This window comes from Hippopotamus amphibius, chromosome 12 (genome assembly GCF_030028045.1).
Source record: "Hippopotamus amphibius kiboko isolate mHipAmp2 chromosome 12, mHipAmp2.hap2, whole genome shotgun sequence".
NCBI classification, from domain to species: domain Eukaryota; kingdom Metazoa; phylum Chordata; class Mammalia; order Artiodactyla; family Hippopotamidae; genus Hippopotamus; species Hippopotamus amphibius.
Window position 1 is genome coordinate 58,166,153 of NC_080197.1, and position 18,337 is coordinate 58,184,489.

General features: G+C 39.2%; 1 protein-coding gene across 7 annotated transcripts in view; it reads left to right on the forward strand.

Moving 5' to 3' along the window:
* The window catches only part of ITPR2 (inositol 1,4,5-trisphosphate receptor type 2), a 489,465-nt gene that overhangs the window by 247,057 nt on the left and 224,071 nt on the right, over window positions 1-18,337 (forward strand). For all 7 annotated transcript variants that reach the window (XR_009048516.1, XR_009048517.1, XM_057703556.1 and 4 more), the window contains 2 exons: window positions 8,112-8,302; window positions 14,482-14,624. Coding sequence is in view for 5 of the 7 variants with exons in the window: in XM_057703556.1 (XP_057559539.1) it covers window positions 8,112-8,302; window positions 14,482-14,624 (334 nt within the window). In the remaining 2 variants the exon portion in view is untranslated. The remainder of the gene's footprint in view (window positions 1-8,111; window positions 8,303-14,481; window positions 14,625-18,337) is intronic.

Sequence of the window (18,337 nt, forward strand, 5' to 3'; positions counted from 1 at the left end):
CATGGTAGGTACTCAATGAATATTAATTGTATGAATAAAATACCTGGGTAAATAAAGAAATGAATGACTATCCTATTCTTGTCATTGGTGGCATTATATCTTATTGCGTGCCCATATTATAATTTATTTAACCCCATTGTTGGTTATTTACGTTGTTTCCAGTTCTTTTGCTCATGAGAAAGAGTAAGGTAAATACTAGGGGTAGAATTTCTGGGTATTCTAATTTTGACAGATACTGCCCTCTGTAGAGATTGTTCCATTTATATGCCACAAGCAATGTAGGGGAGTATCTTTCTCCTTGATAATGTGGTGTATTATCAGTTCTTCATCTTTATGAATCTTATAAGTAAAAGTATCATTATAGTTTTAATATGTGTTTCTCTTCTTAAGAGTGAGGGAAAAAATTTTTCATGTGATTGAGTCATTGGTATTTGCTTTTCTGTCACTTTGTGTTTTGCTTACTTTTTCTAAAAGTTTTGTTTTTCTCAATAGTTTGTATAGTGCTTTATTTATTAAGAAAATAAACTCTTTGCCTGCAAGTAGCCAATTGATTTTCAATTCTTCATTTGTTATTTGGATTTTTTTGGCGTGGAAAAATTTATTTTCTTTTAGGCTTTTTAGGTTTTCTTTCATCTTCAGAATGGCCCTGGTCAATCTAAGATGCTTTTTAATTCCCATTGAGAATTTTCATGGTTTTAGTTTTTCTCTCTGTTTGTGTTTTTGATGTGGCTGTTTACAATTTTGAGTTATCTGGAATATATTTAGTTGTAAGGTATAAGATATGGAATCAACTTAATTTTTTCCAGATGACTAGTCAGGTATGCCAGTACTAGTTCTTACATAACCATAAATTGTATGTTCTTTTTTTATTGAGGTAAAATTGATATGAAACAATATATTAATTTCAAGTGTGCAACATAGTAATTTGATATTTGTATACACTACAAAGTGATGGCCACAGTAAATATAGCTTCTATCCGTCACAATGCAATTGAGCCTTTCACTCTTTTCACCCACCTCCCAACCCCCTTCTCCTCTGATAACCGCTGATCTGTTCTCTGTATCTATGAGTTTTGTTTTGATTTGTTTGTTCATTTGTTTTGATTTTCAGACTTCACATATAAGTGAAATCATGTGGTATTTGTCTTTGATTTATTTCACTTAGCATAATAACCTCAAGACCCATCCATGTTGTCCCAAATGGCAAGATTTCCTCCTTTTTTATGGCAGAGTAGCATTCCATTGTATATATATATATATATATATATATATATATATATATATATATATATATAACACACATCTTCTTTATCCATTCATCCATTGATGGATGGATACTTAGGTTGTTTCCATATCTTGGGTATTGTAAATGATGCTGCAGTGAACATAGAGGGGTGTATATCTTTTGGGGTTAGTGTTTTCGTTTTCTTTGGATAAATACCCAGAAGTAGAATAGGTGTATTATATAGTAGTTCTATTTTTAATTTTTAAGGAACCTCCATACTATTCTCCATAGTGGCTGCACCAATTTTACATACCCACCAACACTTGGACAAGGGTTCCATTTTCTTCACATCCTCTCCAACACTTGTAATGAAATTATTTTATTTATTCAATTTAGGGATCAATTAAGTATAGTTTGAGTACCAAACAAAAAAGATACATTTTGTGTGTTTAGTTTCTTCATGTTAAGAACACTAGTGTTTCAGTACAGATTTATCCTGGATATTTTGACACTATTTAGAAAAGGTACCACTCTCTGCCCACTTCCTTGAGCACCAGCTGTTCTTGTTCTTCTGGGTGTGTTCAAGAGGGCTTGACAACAAAGTGTTATAATTAATGCTCGCCCTTTCTGTTGCCTTTTCCCCCTACCTATCAGTTTATCTATCTAAGCATTTTTTTCCATGGAACTTATCAATGCAGTACATGTGTTCTCAGAGATTTTTGTCTGGCACTTACCACCAGTAGTTTTGTCTAATTTAAAATTTTCACATAATATGCAATATTTAATGAATAATAATTAGAAATAAATTTCAATTACACCTTAAAATCACTGCAAAGTCTTGTCATATGTAGAGAATTTTCAGGATTTGTAAGCCTAATTAGTCAGCCCAATAACCACAATACCTGTGAATAAAGACAGCATGTTTTAGAGAACTAGCTATCTCTGGGCAGAACTCTATAAAAGATAAATGCATTAATAACAAGCCATCATCTCTCTTATTAGTTTTTTGTTTGGTTTGGTTTTTTATAAATTTTTTTACTTATTTATTTATTGGCTGTGTTGGGTCTTCGTTACTGCACACGGGCTTTCTCTAGTTGTGGTGAGCAGGGGCTACTCTTCGTTGTAGTGCGCAGGTTTCTCACTGCGGTGGCTTCTCTTGTTGCGGAGCACTGGCTCCAGGCATGTGGGCTTCAGTAGTTGTGGCTCGCAGGCCCAGCAGTTGTGGCTCATGGGCTTAGTTACACTGAGGCATGTGGGATCTTCCCAGCCCAGGGATCGAACCTGTGTCCCCTGCATTGGCAGGTGGATTCTTAACCACTGCACCACCAGGGAAGTCCCCTCTCTTATTAATTTTTAAAGAACTCCATATGCTTTTTCTCTGACAAAATACCCTTAACAAGATAGTACCTTAGTTGCACTCTAACTTAGGTGTGAAATAAGAACATGCATTTTTTTTTAAACATTTTAAACTTCAGTGTGATCATCAAAGCACAAGTTTGTGTTAATGCTATCTATGTGCTGGAAGAATGAGTGACTGTTGGTAAATTCATTGGTTTTTCCTTATTAGGGGTGAGGGGTAGAATAACCATTAACCCCGAGAATAGGTCCTAGTTCATATTGTAATATACTATTTATATCAGAATTTTTTTCTAGATTAATAAAAGGAAACTAAGTTTGGATCATATTTCCAGTTGCATTTGAAAAATATTATTGTAGTTATTAATGTTCTTGTAAGTGAGATCATGAATTAATTCCTTTCTTTTCCTGGTCACAATTTTCTTTTCTGCTTTAATTTTTAAACAATATATGAAAAGCTTAATTAGCATTGTCAACTTTGCTTTCATATTAATCTTTATAATATTTTGACAGTGCAGAGAATCTATTTCAGGCCCTGTCTTTAAGGTATTAATATTTTTACAATTGCTTGAAAAAGTTTCATCATTATCTACACAACCGACTTATTTTAACTCAAATTGTCCTTTCTCCAATTGCATAGTTAATTTTTTTTATTGCCTAGAAATAGTGATTTAGCCTTTAGCTAGAATTTACCTTTGGGCGTGAGAAAGGTAGTATACTTTACCCAGTTAATTTATATTGTGCCTTTTGTGCTAAGATAGGAGACTAGAAAAAGACAACTAGAGTGGTACAGTTTGGGGACCAAAAAAACCCTTTCAAGAAAGTTTGGGATAGTGGCGTCTCCTCAGTCTGGTTTGTCCGTGCTGCTGGCCATAGTGGAATAGTGGCAGCTGCCCACGGGAGTATCTGAGGGTGAGGAGTGAAATTTTCCTGACCACACTGATAGGAGGAGGGCTGCACTGCTGGAATAACAGAGGTGCTACCATTGGATTACGTTCCCACTGGTGTCATTGGAAACATACTCCTTGAGCACATCTTTCTGTAAGTGATGTTCGTAGCAACAGATCCTCAGTTGATGGTTAGTTGTATCTAAGGTACCTGGTTCCTAAAGGGGAGGTGAATCCACCCCCCCCCTCGCCCCCGCCACCTTTGTTTAAACGTTAGTGGAAACTTGGTTGTAATATGTTTTGAGTAACTTTAAGTTTCATAATTTTTGTTATTTTCTGTTGCTTGCAAAATAACATATAAGGAGTATTATCTTCTGTTTGACTTTTAAATGTTTAGAGCAAACCCAGCTTATGTGTGAAGCAGCCAGAAAGGGGTGAAAGTCTTGCCGGGATTTGATTATGGGGCAGGATTAAGTATTTATAAAAATATGTGCAGCCTGGCCTTGTCGAGGCTGTCGGTCCTTCAGGGGGGACAGGAGCGCAGTTGCTTTGCTGTGTGTGATGGACAGAAACAGAGACATTGTATGCTTTGGAAAAGGGAGATTTATAATGAATATTAGGAAAACATTCACTAGGGAAATTTGGGCAGTGGTGCAACTGATTGTTTGGGGTTGCCTTGGAAATGTTATTATTCCCTTAAAACTTGCGCTTGAGCTCTTGCTTAAATTGGGATTTTTTTGTGTTGGTAGCTAAAATTATCTATTTTCAAAGAAGTGTTTAAGTATCTCTGAGCTTCAGAGAATTTTCATCAGCAGGACGTGTACTGCGCCCTGCTGTTGCCTTCCTTTCATGATGTGAGGCAAGCCACATTCTCTCCTTCTCTCTCCCTCTCCTTTCTTTTTCTTCCTTCCCTCCTATTTTCATTCATTTAAAAAAAAACAACCTTCTGGTGACTATCATTATAACTTTAAAGAAAGTCTTTGCATCTCTTGAGTAACAGGTCTGAATAATATCTATATCTCCATACTTGAAAAATCAGAAAATTACCATATCCCCTTCATTTTTACCGCTCCTTTCCGTGTTCTGTGTTCTGATTATTGCATGATAGATTATTGGTTTGCATTGTTATGACTTGTGATATTTGTATTCTATTCGGAAATATAATGAAATCTCTATAGGTTGATAACGTTTAAAAATCAGTTTTTTTCTGAGGAAAAAAATTTCTGAGCCTCGCATGTTCTGAAATGTTTTTATTTAGGTATCACTGTTGACTTTTAGTTTAGGTGGGTATAAATACCTAGTTTCAAAACTAGTTTTGTCCTTTGGTCTTTTTTTTGTGTCTTTATCTTATTTTAAATTGAAGTATATGTGATTGACAATTTGTGTTAGTTTCAGGTGTACAACACAGTGATTCAGTATTCTTAGAGATTATACTTCATTTAAGTTATAAAATATGGGCTGTATTCCTTGTGTTGTGCAATATATCCTTGTAGCTTATTGATTTTATACATAGTAGTTTGTACCTCTTAATCCCCTACCCCAACCTTGCACCTCCCTGCTTTCCCCACTGGTAACGACTGGTTGGTTTGTCCAGCAGTCTTTAAAGATATTATTCTGCTGACTTCTAGCATCCAGTATTGATGATGAGAAGCCTGACGCCAGTCTGAATTTCTGTAGAAACCCATTTTTCCCTCTGGAAGTTCTTGCGATTTTCTTTTTGCTCTTGGCCTTTACGCTGATTTCATAGAGCAGCCGTAACACACGATCACAAATAGGGGCCTTAGAAAACAGAAATTTACTGTCTCGCAGTTCTGGCTCGAAGGCTGAAATCAAGGTGTCAGCAGTGCCACGCTCCCTCTGAAGACCTTAGGGAAGGATCTGTTCATGCCTTTGTCTTAGCCTCTGGTGTTTGCTGGCAGCCCTCGGCTTGCAGATGCATAAATCCAGCCTCCCTCCATCTTCACACGGTGTCCTTCCCTCTGTGTGTCTCTGTTTCCCTTCTCCCCTTCTTATAAAAACACCAGTTGTATTGGATTAGGGCCAACCCTGATTTAGCATGAACTTAGCTTAACTCGATTCTATCTGCAAAGACCCTATTTCCACGTAAGATCACCTTTCCAGGTACTTGGGATTAGGACTTCAACATATATTTTTTGGGAGGCACAGTTCAACCCACAACAGCATTATAAATGTTTGCTAGAACACAGCCAATGAGCTTATTTAATCCTATTTAACACACACAGTAGACCTTTTCAGTGTAAAGACTTACATTTTTCTTCAGCTCAAGGTAATTAATTGTTTTCTGTGTTTTCTTAATATTTCTTCCCGTCCATTGTCTCTTTCTTTTTGGAGCTTACATTTATTAGATGTTTGACTTCCCCGATGACCCTCCCTATTTCATATTCTCCGTTTTATTTTCCCTTTGACTCTTTCATGCTCTAGAAAATTCCTTGACTTTCCCAGATTATCAACTTGGTCCTTATTCCTATCTTTTTCTTTTTTGGCCAATTTTGAAATATTTATTTCTGCAACCATATTTTAATTTCCAAGATTTCTTCCTTCCTTCCTTTCTCTCTCTCTCTCTCTCTCTCTCTTTCCTTTCTTTCTTTCTTTCTTTCTTTCTTTCTTTCTTTCTTTCTTTCTTTCTTTCTTTCTTCCTTCCTTCCTTCCTTCCTTCCTTCCTTCCTTCCTTCCTTCCTTCTTTCCTTCCTTCCTTCCTTCCTTCCTTCTTTCCTTCCTTCCTTCCTTCCTTCCTTCCTTCTTTCCTTCCTTTCTTTTCTGCTAATTTTTTGGAGGCAGTATATGCTCACATTTTCTGAGGACAATACTTAGAATTATTTAAATATTTTTTGTGCCTCTCTGAATCATTTCTGTTTTCACTGGGGCTAGTTATTCCTGTTTTTGGTTTTCCCTGTGATTCTTGGTAGTGTGTCATAGTTGTAAAGGTCTATAATGACTGGCACAAGCTTCCACTGCAGTTTTTTTAAGAACTTTTATTGAGCTCTAATTGACACACACTAAACTGCGTGTATTTAAAGTGTACAATTTGATATTTTTTTCTTATTAGTAACGTGTATATGGCAATCCCAATCTCCCAGTTCATCCACTGCCGTTTTGAGGGTCTGTTTCTCTGCTAGCTTTCTCGTGTACATGACAGAGCTTCCCTGAGTTCTGGGTGAGGGGCTCAATAAATGATACACAGGCTTCCTTGGAGAGTGTGTGTGTGTGTGTGTGTGTGTGTGAAGCAGAAGACAAGCTGGGAATACTTACACGTGTTCAAATAAGGAGGGCTTTCCTCAAGGGTTGGAATCTTGCATATTTTCTCTTTTTGCTGGAGTGCCTCCTCTGCACCCCCCCTCCCCCCCCCCACCCCCAGTCCTACTGCTTATTTGGTGAAGATCTTTGGAGTTACTTCAAGCTCTGTTCTGCTTCTCTGTCAATGCCTAACCCCTTCATTTGGCATTCTCTCCAGGCAGGTATTCGTGTTTCTTGAGAGAACATTTCTACATTTCTCCACTTTATCCTCTGGGTAAAAACCTCTGCTGCCGCGGCTCTGTTTGTGCCAGTCAGAGGGAGGAGGGCCTTCCCTCCCCAGCTATTCAGATGCTATTTTTTCTTGAGTTGCCAGATGAATTTCGCATCCCCCGTGACCACTCTTTGTGTTCGGCTGGGAACCTAGGAAGGCCTCTTCTAACTCGAATCTCTCATAGAGCAGTTTCTTCTCTTTTCTTTCTCCGATGGACAAATCCCATCTTCATTCCGCTTGCAGAAATGCCTCAACCTTTCTGTTTTCCTTACGGCAAGCATTCTCATTTTTCAGTCCTGTGATATGTCTATTAAAATACAGATTTCAGTGGGTCTTGGGAAGAAGGACATGTACTGTGTACCATCTTCCAATGCAGATTTTTTTTATGCTTTTCAGTTTTTTGTTTCTCCTTTCAGATGTTTCATCACATGCAGTTTTGTACATTTGTGCAGTTTGTGCACAGACACATACACGTGAATTCTATTAATGAAATGGACTGGCAGGATGTTATCATGTGTTTTCTGTTTGCTTTTTAATTTTCTTTTGCATCTTGGAAGGTACAAATTTACATGGTGATTATACAGTGTTTTGCCATATTGGTGCTGGGTAGAGTGCATTTCGAACATTAACCATCAAGAAATCAAATAAGTTCTTGAATGTTTAATGAGCCCACTTTAGTAATTAGTCTTACAAATTGAGGTACTTTCAAGTTAAAAACTTTTATAGTTATATAAAATAACTTAATGGCAGAATTTGAAGGTTTGATATTTTTCTTTTTCCCCCCAGTTTTATTGAGGTGTAATTGACATACAGTATTGTCATTGATATATGTATATATTGTGAAATGATTACTACAATAGATTTAGTTAACAATCACCTCACTAAGTTATAATTTTTTTTCTTGTGATGAGAATATTTAAAATCTACTCTCTTAGTAACTTTCAAATATACAGTACACTATGGCTAATTACAGTCACCATACTTTACATTACATCCCAGAATTTATTTATCCTATTTTTTCTTTTTTATTTGTTCTGTCTTTATAAGATTATTTCGATAACATGCAAGTAGCTGTAGTCAAATTAAGAGGAAAATATTTTAAATCTTTCTTTTTCAGCAAAGAATCGTGGAATTGCCATTCCAGTGGATTTGGACAGCCAAGTTAACACTCTTTTTCTGAAGAGTCATTCAAATATGGTGCAGAGAGCAGCCATGGGGTGGAGACTGTCAGCTCGCTCTGGACCACGCTTTAAGGAAGCTCTTGGAGGGCCTTCTTGGGATTATAGAAATATTATTGAAAAGTTACAGGTACAATAAGAGCATGAAATGGCATTAATATTTTCTAAATTATAATTTTTAATATGTGTAGTCACATAAATAAAATATGGTTAAAAATATCAAATTCTAGTTCGGTGTCCTACCAACACCACCCTTTTTAAAAGCGTAGCTTCTGGGTAGGAGTCGTTGTGAGTTATTTTTGGTGAGTATGTATTATTTAATGTGCTCTGATAGTAGAGTAATGGGTCTTAATATCAAAATAATAACTATAATATATTTGGTAAGATAATTTACTGTAAAGACTCATGTAGTAAATTAAATATTCACAGCCTTGCTTCAGTTCATCTCTAAGTATCCTTTTATACTCCTTTGGTGAGAATGGTGTGAGCACCTTTACTCCCGGATTATTTGCATAGTATCCTACTCCTGTTTTTGGCCTGGATGTTCTGGGACACTGAGTAAAGAGAGACATTGTATTAATCTGCTCGGACTGCCATCACAAAATACCACAGACTGGGTGGTTTAACCAACAGAAATTTATTTTCTCGCAGTTCTGAGTTAGAAATTCAAGATCAAGGTGTTGGCAGGTTTGTTTTCTTCGGAGGCCTCTCTCCTTGGCTTGCAGATGGCCTGCTTGTCACTGTGTCCTCATATGGTCTTTCCTCTGTGCATATACACATTCGTGTCCTAACTCTTCTTATAAGCACACTGGTTGGGTTGGACTAGAGCCCATCCATATGAATTCATTTTAACTGAATTACCTCTTTAAAGGCCCTAACTCCAAATATAGCTGCATTCTGAAGTACTGGGGTAAGGGCTTTTTATCCTGTGAGTTTTGAGAGGGACACAATTTAACCCATCACAGACGTCTTCCCACTCACATAATTACTGGAAGATTTCATGAAAGGAACTGGGGTGTGGCTTGAGGACAGTTTTTGGCATGAAGAATGGTCAAGATGTGAACTGGAATAAATATTGTAAGTGGTAATGAGTAGATTAATTGGTGAAGGTTGAGTTTTGATAGATGAGTGTTATACATGAGTAAAAAGACAATTTGGGGACTTCCCTGGTGGTCCACTGGTTAAGACTCCGCACCTCCACTGCAGGGGGTGTGGGTTTTGATCCCTGGTTGGGGGATAAGATCCTGCATGCCACATGGCAAAACCGAAAAAAAAAGAAATACATAAAAAGGAGACACGTTAGACTCAGTCTGAAAACTTGAAGGTCATAAGTCATTAAATGTTTTGAGGAAAATGTCGTTGTAAATGAGTAAGCAGTTATTGGTTTCAGGATAGAAATATCAGGAAGAAACTAGAGGAAGGCAGATTAATAAGGAATTACTAAAGATATCAGCCAGGTGGTGGTATCAGTGAAATGAAGAAACAGGTGTTATATACAATAATGAAAGCAGAGTCAACAGACCTGGTGGTTCTTGGATGGAGACAGAGAGGGGACGTGAGGAGTGTGTAAGAGGAGCTGATGATTGGAGACCAGGTGGTGGTAGAGACTCTTCATTGTCAGAGAGAAGAGAATACAGTAGGAGGATGTTGGCTGTGATCATTGAACGTGCAGTGAGTTAGGTTTATAGGCTACTGAATGTATTGGCAGGTAAATCTGTATTTGGAGATAATAGCTGGAGTGAGGATAGTGGGTGGTGTTGCTGAGAGAGAGAGTATAGTGATCGGAAAAACAAATATTTTGTGAGCGGCAGGAAGTGGCAGAATGGCCAAAAAAAGTGAGGGAAAAGGCACAGTTAGAAAGAAGGAAGTCAGGGTCATGAGAGTCAGAGGAGTAGACATTTCAGGGGAGAGGTACATAGTCATGTCAACCAGCAGAGAGAAGGCGTGCTTTCAGCTTCTTTTAACACAGTCATTGGCAATCATTGGATAAATATATATTTGATGAAAACTCTGTTCCAGTCATTGTGTTAAGTACTGGAGATGGAATCATGAGGTCTGTGCCCTCATAGGAAATGCATTCTAATGCATTAAGTAAATGATATAATGTTAGAGGATGAAAACTGCTATGAATAGAAGAAATCAGTATAACAGTATGATGGGGAATCACTGGGAGAGTGATCCTGTAGTGAGGGAGGTCTCCCCCTTTCTATTGAGGAGACATCTAGTTGAGACCCAAATAATGCAGAGGAATAATCTATCTGAAGATATGAGGACAGAGAGCTTTATGGGGAGGAAAGAGTAAACTCAAAGATGCTTATGCAGGAACGAGGTTGGGGGTTTGAAGAACCAAGAGAAGCCCATGGGGGCAGGAGTGAGCAAAGGAAGAGAGTATTATGAAATAAGGTGCCAAATGATGTAGAGACGTCCACGGTAAAGCATTTGGACTTATTCTAAATGTGATGGAAAATCATTGGAGAATTTTAGCAGAGTATGGGCATGACTTGGTTTACCTTTAAAAAAATCTGTGGATTTCGAGTAGTGAATGGGTTATAGTGTCCAGACACAGAAGCAGTGAGTCTAGTGTGTTCGCTGTTGCATTAATTCAGGCAAAAGGTGATGGTAGCTTGACTTTAGAGGGTGACAGCAGCAATGCAGATAAGTAGATGAATTTTGATTTAGGTGGTTCTGGGGCCAGTGGGACTTGGTGAATGCATGGATGAGTGCGGGATGTTGGAAGGAGGATCAAGGGTGAGCCTGAGTGTGATGTGATTGGGGCATCTGCTAAGACAGGGAAGAAGGGGAGAGTTGGAATCAGGGGTTCTATATGGAGAATTTTAAGTATGAGATGCCTGTGTCAGTATCTATGTGGGTAAGTCAGATAGGCTGCTGGATGTATGAGTCTGGATGGTTTGGAAAGATGTCCATGCAGGAAATATAAATGTGGGAATTTTCGGCATACATATGATATTAAAACCATGGAATTGCATGAGATTCCTCATAAGAAACTGTACAAATAGAAGAAAGTGGACCAGGAGCTACCAGGAGTTGGTAAAGGAGTGGTCAGGACACAGGTGGAAAATAAGGAAAAATGTAATGTTACAGAAGCTCAGAGTAGAAAGTGTTGGCAGATTAGGGACAGTGTGTAAAATGCTTAGCAGTGATTGGGTGAGATGAGCACAGAGAAGTAACCACTGGATTTGGCAATAGGGTGATGACTGCAGCTAACTGGTACTCAATAATTACTAACATTTATTAAGAAATAGTACGTGGTCAATACATGTTAGAGGCTGTTTTCTTTTTTAACCATTTTAAAAAATTGAAGTATAGTTAATTTACAATGTTGTGTTAGCTTCAGGTGTTCAACAGTGATTCTTTTTCAGATTCTTTTCCATTATAGGATATTACATGACATGGTAGAGGCTGTTTTATGTATTTACTTTTAATCCCATGTAATTGCTAGTATCATTATCCTGGGTTTTCATGTGGAGAAATAACGAGTCAGAGAGATTACATAGTTGGCCCATGATCAAAATAGGAGATAAAGACAAAATTCACATCATACTAGACTGAGTCAAAAATTATCCGCACTCTGGCTGTAGAATTTATTTGAATTAACTTTTAGAAAAGACAAATACATCACTTTTTGACATAATTTCCTTGCTTTTCAATACACTCTGTCCACCTGTCAACAAGCTTTTGTATTCCCTCATTAAAAAATGTTTTAGGCTGAGCTGCAAGCCATGAATGCACCGCTGTCTTCACTTCTTCATCAGAAGTGAATCTTCGTCCTCATAGGGCTGTTTTCAAGGGGACCAAACAGGTGAAAGTCCGACGGAGCTAGATTGGGACTATAGGGAAGATGCTTTAACACCTCAAAACGAAGTAATCCATGACAGACTTAGGTTTCGAAAAGTTTGTGCGAGATGGGTACCAAAACAGCTCATGGGAGAGCATAAACAGAAGCATTTGGGTATCTGCAAACAAGATCTGGACCATACTCTAAGGAAGGTGAAAGTTTCTTAAAGAGGATCATTACTGGTGAGAAGACATGGATTCATCACTACGAGCCTGAGAGTAAATGGCAGAGTGCGGAATGGGAACATACTCAATTGCCAACGAAGGAAAAGTTCAAAGGTCAACCATCAGCTGGAAAATTGATGCTTACAGTTTTCTGGGATTTTCAAGGGCCTGTATTGGAACATTATCAGGAAGAATGTTCAACAATCAACAGTGTTCATTACAGTGAGATGCTTAATGAAGAGCTGAAGCCTAAACTTTGGATGTAACACAGAGGACTGCTATCCAAGGGCGCTGTGATCTTGCGTGACAATTCATGTCCACACAGGTCTGCTCACTCTGTCGACACCCTGCAAGAACTTCATTTTGAGGTGTTAAAGCATCCTCCATATAGTCCTGATCTTGCTTTATTGGACATTTACCTGCTTGGTCCCCTGAAAGCAGCCCTATAAGAACAAAGATGCACTTCTGATGAAGTGAAGACAGCAGTGCATTTGTGGCTCACATCTCAGCCTAAAACATTTTTTAATGAGGGAATACAAAAGCTTGTTGACACATGGACAGAATGTACTGAAAAGCAAGGAGACTATGTCGAGAAATGATGTATTTGTCTTTTCTAAAAGTTAACTCAAATTCTACAGCCAGAGTGCGGATAATTTTTGACTCACCCTTGTAGAAGCCTGGGCACAATTTGTCTAGTAAATGAAGTGAAGAGGAGAGGTAACCTGAAAGATAGGTATGTTTTAGTGATGTTTTATGAAATATGGTCACATTTGACAGGCATATTCTCTTCCCACCTGTGTATAATATCTAGTTTCCCATTTATGTGATTTCCTCCCTGGTAGTCTCTCTTAGCTGTCATGAGGAATTTCTCAGAAAGCTTATTTAGAGTAATTGAAGTAGAAATGATCACTTTTGCTAAAAGGGGAGGAGAGAGTTAAACAAGGGTTACCTCCTGTAATCTAGCCATCAGAAATCAAGAGAGGACCAGGAAGAAAATAACAAAAACATGCGCGGCTATAGCTGAGAGTAACAGTGAGGAACTGGCAGTCAGTCCTCTGCTTAACAAGATAAAGCCACAGGGATGGGCAAATGAAGTATTGCTTTATGTGCGCTTTTTGGGTTTGCTTTCTAACTTAGTTATTTTAAAAACAAAAAGGGGATGCTTTAATCATTAAAGAATGTTCAGTAAATTATCATCGCGTATAGTCCTTTTTAGAAACATGTCAGATGCTTTTAGCTATGATTAATACAATATTCAGCTAAAAGTGGCTTAAGCAATTAAAAATATATCTTTTCACATAGCAAGTGAATTTGGAATTGGGGCTCCTCCTGGGGTGTTTGGTTCAGTAACTTGACAGGTCGGGGCCTCAACGCCGTTGGTCTGTTGCCTTTGAGCTTAAGGCTGGTCTCCAAAGGTCATTTGAGGGCTGCCTCATAGTTTGGATTTTCACACTCTGGAGCGATCTTGAGAGCCATAGGTCGTTTCTGAAGAATCTGCCCCGCTCTTCCCCTCCCCCCCTCCCCCCCCACCGCCCCACTCAGCAGACGTCACCTGATGTCTTATTGGCCAGGACAGTGTCACAGAATCATTCCTCACCAATCACTGGCAGGGAAAATGGGATGCTCATGACTGGCTTAACCCAATCAACCTTGACTCTAAGCTGAGGGGTCTCATCTCCCTGAGAATGCTGCTCCCTGACTGAGACATGCCCTGGAGATTCTGTCAGCGAGAAGGAGGATGAGGAAACGCTGTTGGTAGCTGACCCATAGTATCGATCAGAAAACTTAATTTGAAATGCTGTTAAGTGTCATTGAACCCTCGTGTAGTACTAATGCTGCTTCAGATAGTATGTCAAGGAATTTCCTCATTGGAAGAAGTGGTTAGCTCTGGATGACCAATGACACATATGAAGTCTGTTTTAGCTGTTCGCTAACTAAGCATATCCCAATTTGATGAATACCTGCATTGTCTCTATTACAGTCCTAGACACTGCAGTGCTTGTAGCAGTGGCTTTACTGACGTTTCATCTTGTCTGTATATCCTTGGAAATCATAGAGCTACCCACCCTTCCTTTTTCATATAAATGAGAAAGGAGACCCAGGCAGTGTTCATTCAGAAAGCCAGCCTATGCCTAAAGCACAGACATCTGGTGCCATGGGAAGCAGGGTACCTCTTCTCTGAAGTTCCTATATCTCGTTCCTGGTTAGTATTCTTCAGCTTGTCGTATCTTCAAAGGATGAAATCTGAGTTAGGTCTTTACGTGGGTTCTTTTGTGCTTTCTTCCGTAGGATGTAGTGGCCTCCTTGGAGCACCAGTTCAGCCCCATGATGCAGGCTGAATTCTCAGTGTTGGTTGATGTGTTGTACAGTCCAGAACTACTGTTTCCCGAGGGGAGCGATGCGAGAATAAGATGCGGCGCTTTCATGTCCAAGTAAGTGGGTACAGCCTGAGATGCTGCCGGCACTGCCGCCCTGAGGTGGCCTCTGATATCCCTGCTTTTTACGCTGCTTGTGCCTCAGGACAGTCTGCAGAGCACGTGGAAGGTCTAAATTCCCCGGTAAAATATGCTTCCAAAATAATTAGTGTGATTCAACGGAAATTGTGTTTTGGTGATGTTCACGTTATCATATGTATTAACATTTACTGAAAGTGAAATGTCACTATTGGGCACCAAATATCACATGAAAGAATACCTTGGTTCTGATCCCTTTCCTATATGATGTCAACTTTTAAAAGATTCCAGTTTAAAGTCACCGATTTTTATTAACAAAGAGAGGAAGGAAGGGGAACTAGCATTTATTGGGGTCTTACTATCTGCGTTACTGTCCTGTGTGTGCTTGTGTGTGTTGTCCCGTCTGCACACATGCTCTGGGAGGTTGAGTCTCATTTTCGAGATGACAAGCCTGAGGTTCAGGCATGATTCGGGGACCAGCTGTTAAGTCTCGACCTGGCACCTGCCCTGCTATCTTGATGATCCTCCTCTGTGGCTCTTTCATTTACTTATTTCTCTGAGCCTTTTTGTGGCATCGTCAGGTCTGTTACAGCAGGTGTGTTTATCTCAGAACATTTTCATTTTAATGGTAAAGGAACCATCCTCAAGGAAATAAAAGCGGTTGTGAGAAAAAGTGTAAGTAGCTCCGGAAAGAAAAGACATGTCTTAATGTTGAGGACCCTTCACTGAGTGATGTGTACAGGTAATCACATGGAAACTCAAGATGGCCAGTTAGAGGTGCTTGGTCTCCTTGGGGACAGTATCTGGATGGAGAGTCAGAGAGGCTTCCAACACCCTTGACCGTTACCCAGCCTGTTTCTGTGGTTGAGGATGTGGCCGAAATGGTCTCAGAACCTCCTCTGTTGGCTGTGACATACTGAGGCAGAAACTAAAGAAGGAGGAGACATGAGAAATGTGTTCTTTTCTTTTACCAGTTAAAGCTGGGGTTTGGGGCGAGAAAAACAAGGTATGGGATGAGAAGAACTGACCTCAGGGATCCTGTTGAAGAATAAGTGAACTTTCTATATTACGGCCAGAATCGTGGCGTCTTGGCTCTTGATGACTGTATCTTAAGGGGCCTGCGAAGAATGGGTTTGTCTGGACACTGGCCAGTTTTCTAATAAGAATTTTTAAATGAAGAGGTCCAGGGTGTCTGCATAACTGATGACTGTGGAAGCCACTGGAAAAAAAAAACAAAAAGTAGAGGTATTGCCTGATATAAAAACAGGGTCTTTGATAAATACACTTTACCGCCCATGAATATATAGCAATGTTTAGAACATAGGTTAAAAAGTGGGTAATAAGCCTGAGAATTTTAACTCCAAGGTATTTGTGTGATACTATAGCTATATCCCAGAGACTTGAAAGTCTAGACAAGTGGTTGGCCAACTCTGGCCTGCAGGCCATTGATCATTTTTGCAAATAAAGTTTTGTTGAAACACAGCCACACACATTTGTTTACATGTTGTCATCGGTGTCGGCTTTCATACTATTATAGCGGAACTGACTAGTTGCCTGGTCTGCATGGCCTGCAGAGCCTAAACTGTTTACTGTTTGGCCCTTTAGGAAAAGAGTTTGCTGATTCAGTGTCAAGAATCAGAATGTCAATACAGTAGCTACTAACTATACACGGCTATTTAAATGAAAGTTTAAGTTAATTACAATAAAAATAAAATATTTAGTTCTTCAGTCACATTTACCACATTTTAAGTGCTCAGTAGCCATATGTAGCTAGTGGCCAACAACGAAGACAGCACAGAGATAGAACATTTTAATTATCACAGAAAAAGTTCTGTTTAGACAGCACTGGTCTAGAACTTAAAGATATACGTCTGTAAGGTCATATAAAGTAGCTCAGAATATCAAGAAAATATTGACCTGTGCAGAAGTGGGGGATGTCTGTAGCAATATTAGGTACATTCAGAGGAGAGAAGCAGAGCGATAGGATGGGACCATAGCACAGGTCCTACACTCGGGTGGAGGAGGAGAATGTCACACGCACTGGAGTGGTTAGAGGAGAGATTTTTGTGCTGTTGTATGTGTGTGATTATAGTATGGCCAGAGGCTCAGGGATGTCTGTTTATGTGCTCCTTCCTTAATTCTGGGAAGAACCAAGAGTTTTATTTGCAAGGATATCTAATAATATTAGAATCCAACTTCATTAATTCATGTAGGCCTTAAGTAGGGCTTTTGACATCCTCAAATGAATTTAGTTCTTGAAACTTACTGAGTCAGATGGGTCTGCTGGAGAATGTGAGCGCTAAACCCCAGGAAAGGAGCAGATTTCACATTAGTCACGTGGAGTGAGAGAGAAGAGGGTAAAGAGGGAAGAGAGGTCGTTGTGGATGTTAGCTTTTATGTGGCTGTTTATGGTTCATTCTTATCAGCACCTACTTCTTCCTTATGAAGGAGGAGCTCAGTGTTTCCCCAGCTGTGGGATGTGACTTGTGGAGAAGAGGCAACTGTTAATTTTAAAAAAGAATTAGGAAAAAATATAAACTATCAGAGTGCATCTCATATAGTAAAGGTAATTTTTGCATTAGTTTAACAAATACACTCACATACATGTAGTTGTATGGTGGGTTCTTTAGTGAAACTTATTTTTCACTTAGATAGAGAAAAAATTATTTGAAAGCCACCTGATCTAACTCAACCAAACATTATTTGGTAGATGAATACCGTATATAAGTCCCGAGCAAGTGGTCTTTCATTCCCGCTGATATTTTCAAATGGCTAGTGAGCTAAATATTTTATCTACAGAAGAGTTAATGAAAATGGAAATAGCCTACGAAAGAAAAAAAAAATCAAAAGAAATTTACAATGCCCACCAAACAATTTTCATGTATTTAAAAACTATTGGGTGAAAAAAGGACTAAATGGAGGAAGTTTTAGAGAGGCAGGTTTTTTTTCTTGCCAGGAGAACTTTAGAACAGTGATTCTGCCTTGCTGGACCTGAGGCGAGGACATATAGCACCTGGCCCAGATGTAACATGTCTAAAAGGAAATCACTGTTCCTTCACGTTGTGCTACTTCTTCAGCATTAAAAAGTATCACTGTCCATCTACTGACCCAGCTCATACGTTTCAGGCATCTGTGGTCTCCCTTCCCTCTCTTCTTCCACTTCCTGTGTGTCACTGTTTGCCAGATCTTGGCCATTTAATTGCTGTATTGCTTCTCATATCCTTACCCCATCACACGCGCTGTGCATCTCCCGCTTGTCCTCACTCTTCTGTGCCCTTGTTCCCACTGCCATCTGACGCTTCTTTTTTACCGGTAGGCAGAGTCATGCAGGTCCTTAATTGGTTCCTGATTTTCTATAAATTCCAGACTCTTTAGTATAATATTCCCAGTTCCTTCTTTTCAGAACGCACTTCTTACACTCTCCTCTTCCATGTCTTTAAGTGTTAGCTGGCGATCGGAGTAACTTGTTTCCTGGACGCGCCATCAGCTTTCTGCACCTGCCCTTTGTTTGTTTCCTTTGCACACATGCCTTTTCTCTCCACTCTTGCCTGCCAGGTGAAATCTTCGTAGTTAAGTGTTACCTTCTCACTGAAACCTTCTCTGATCAGCCCTTGGCAGCTCCCCCGACAGAAAGTAATGGTTTCTTTGTCCAGTTTATGGCCTTTGCCACTGCCTCTGCGACAGCACTTACC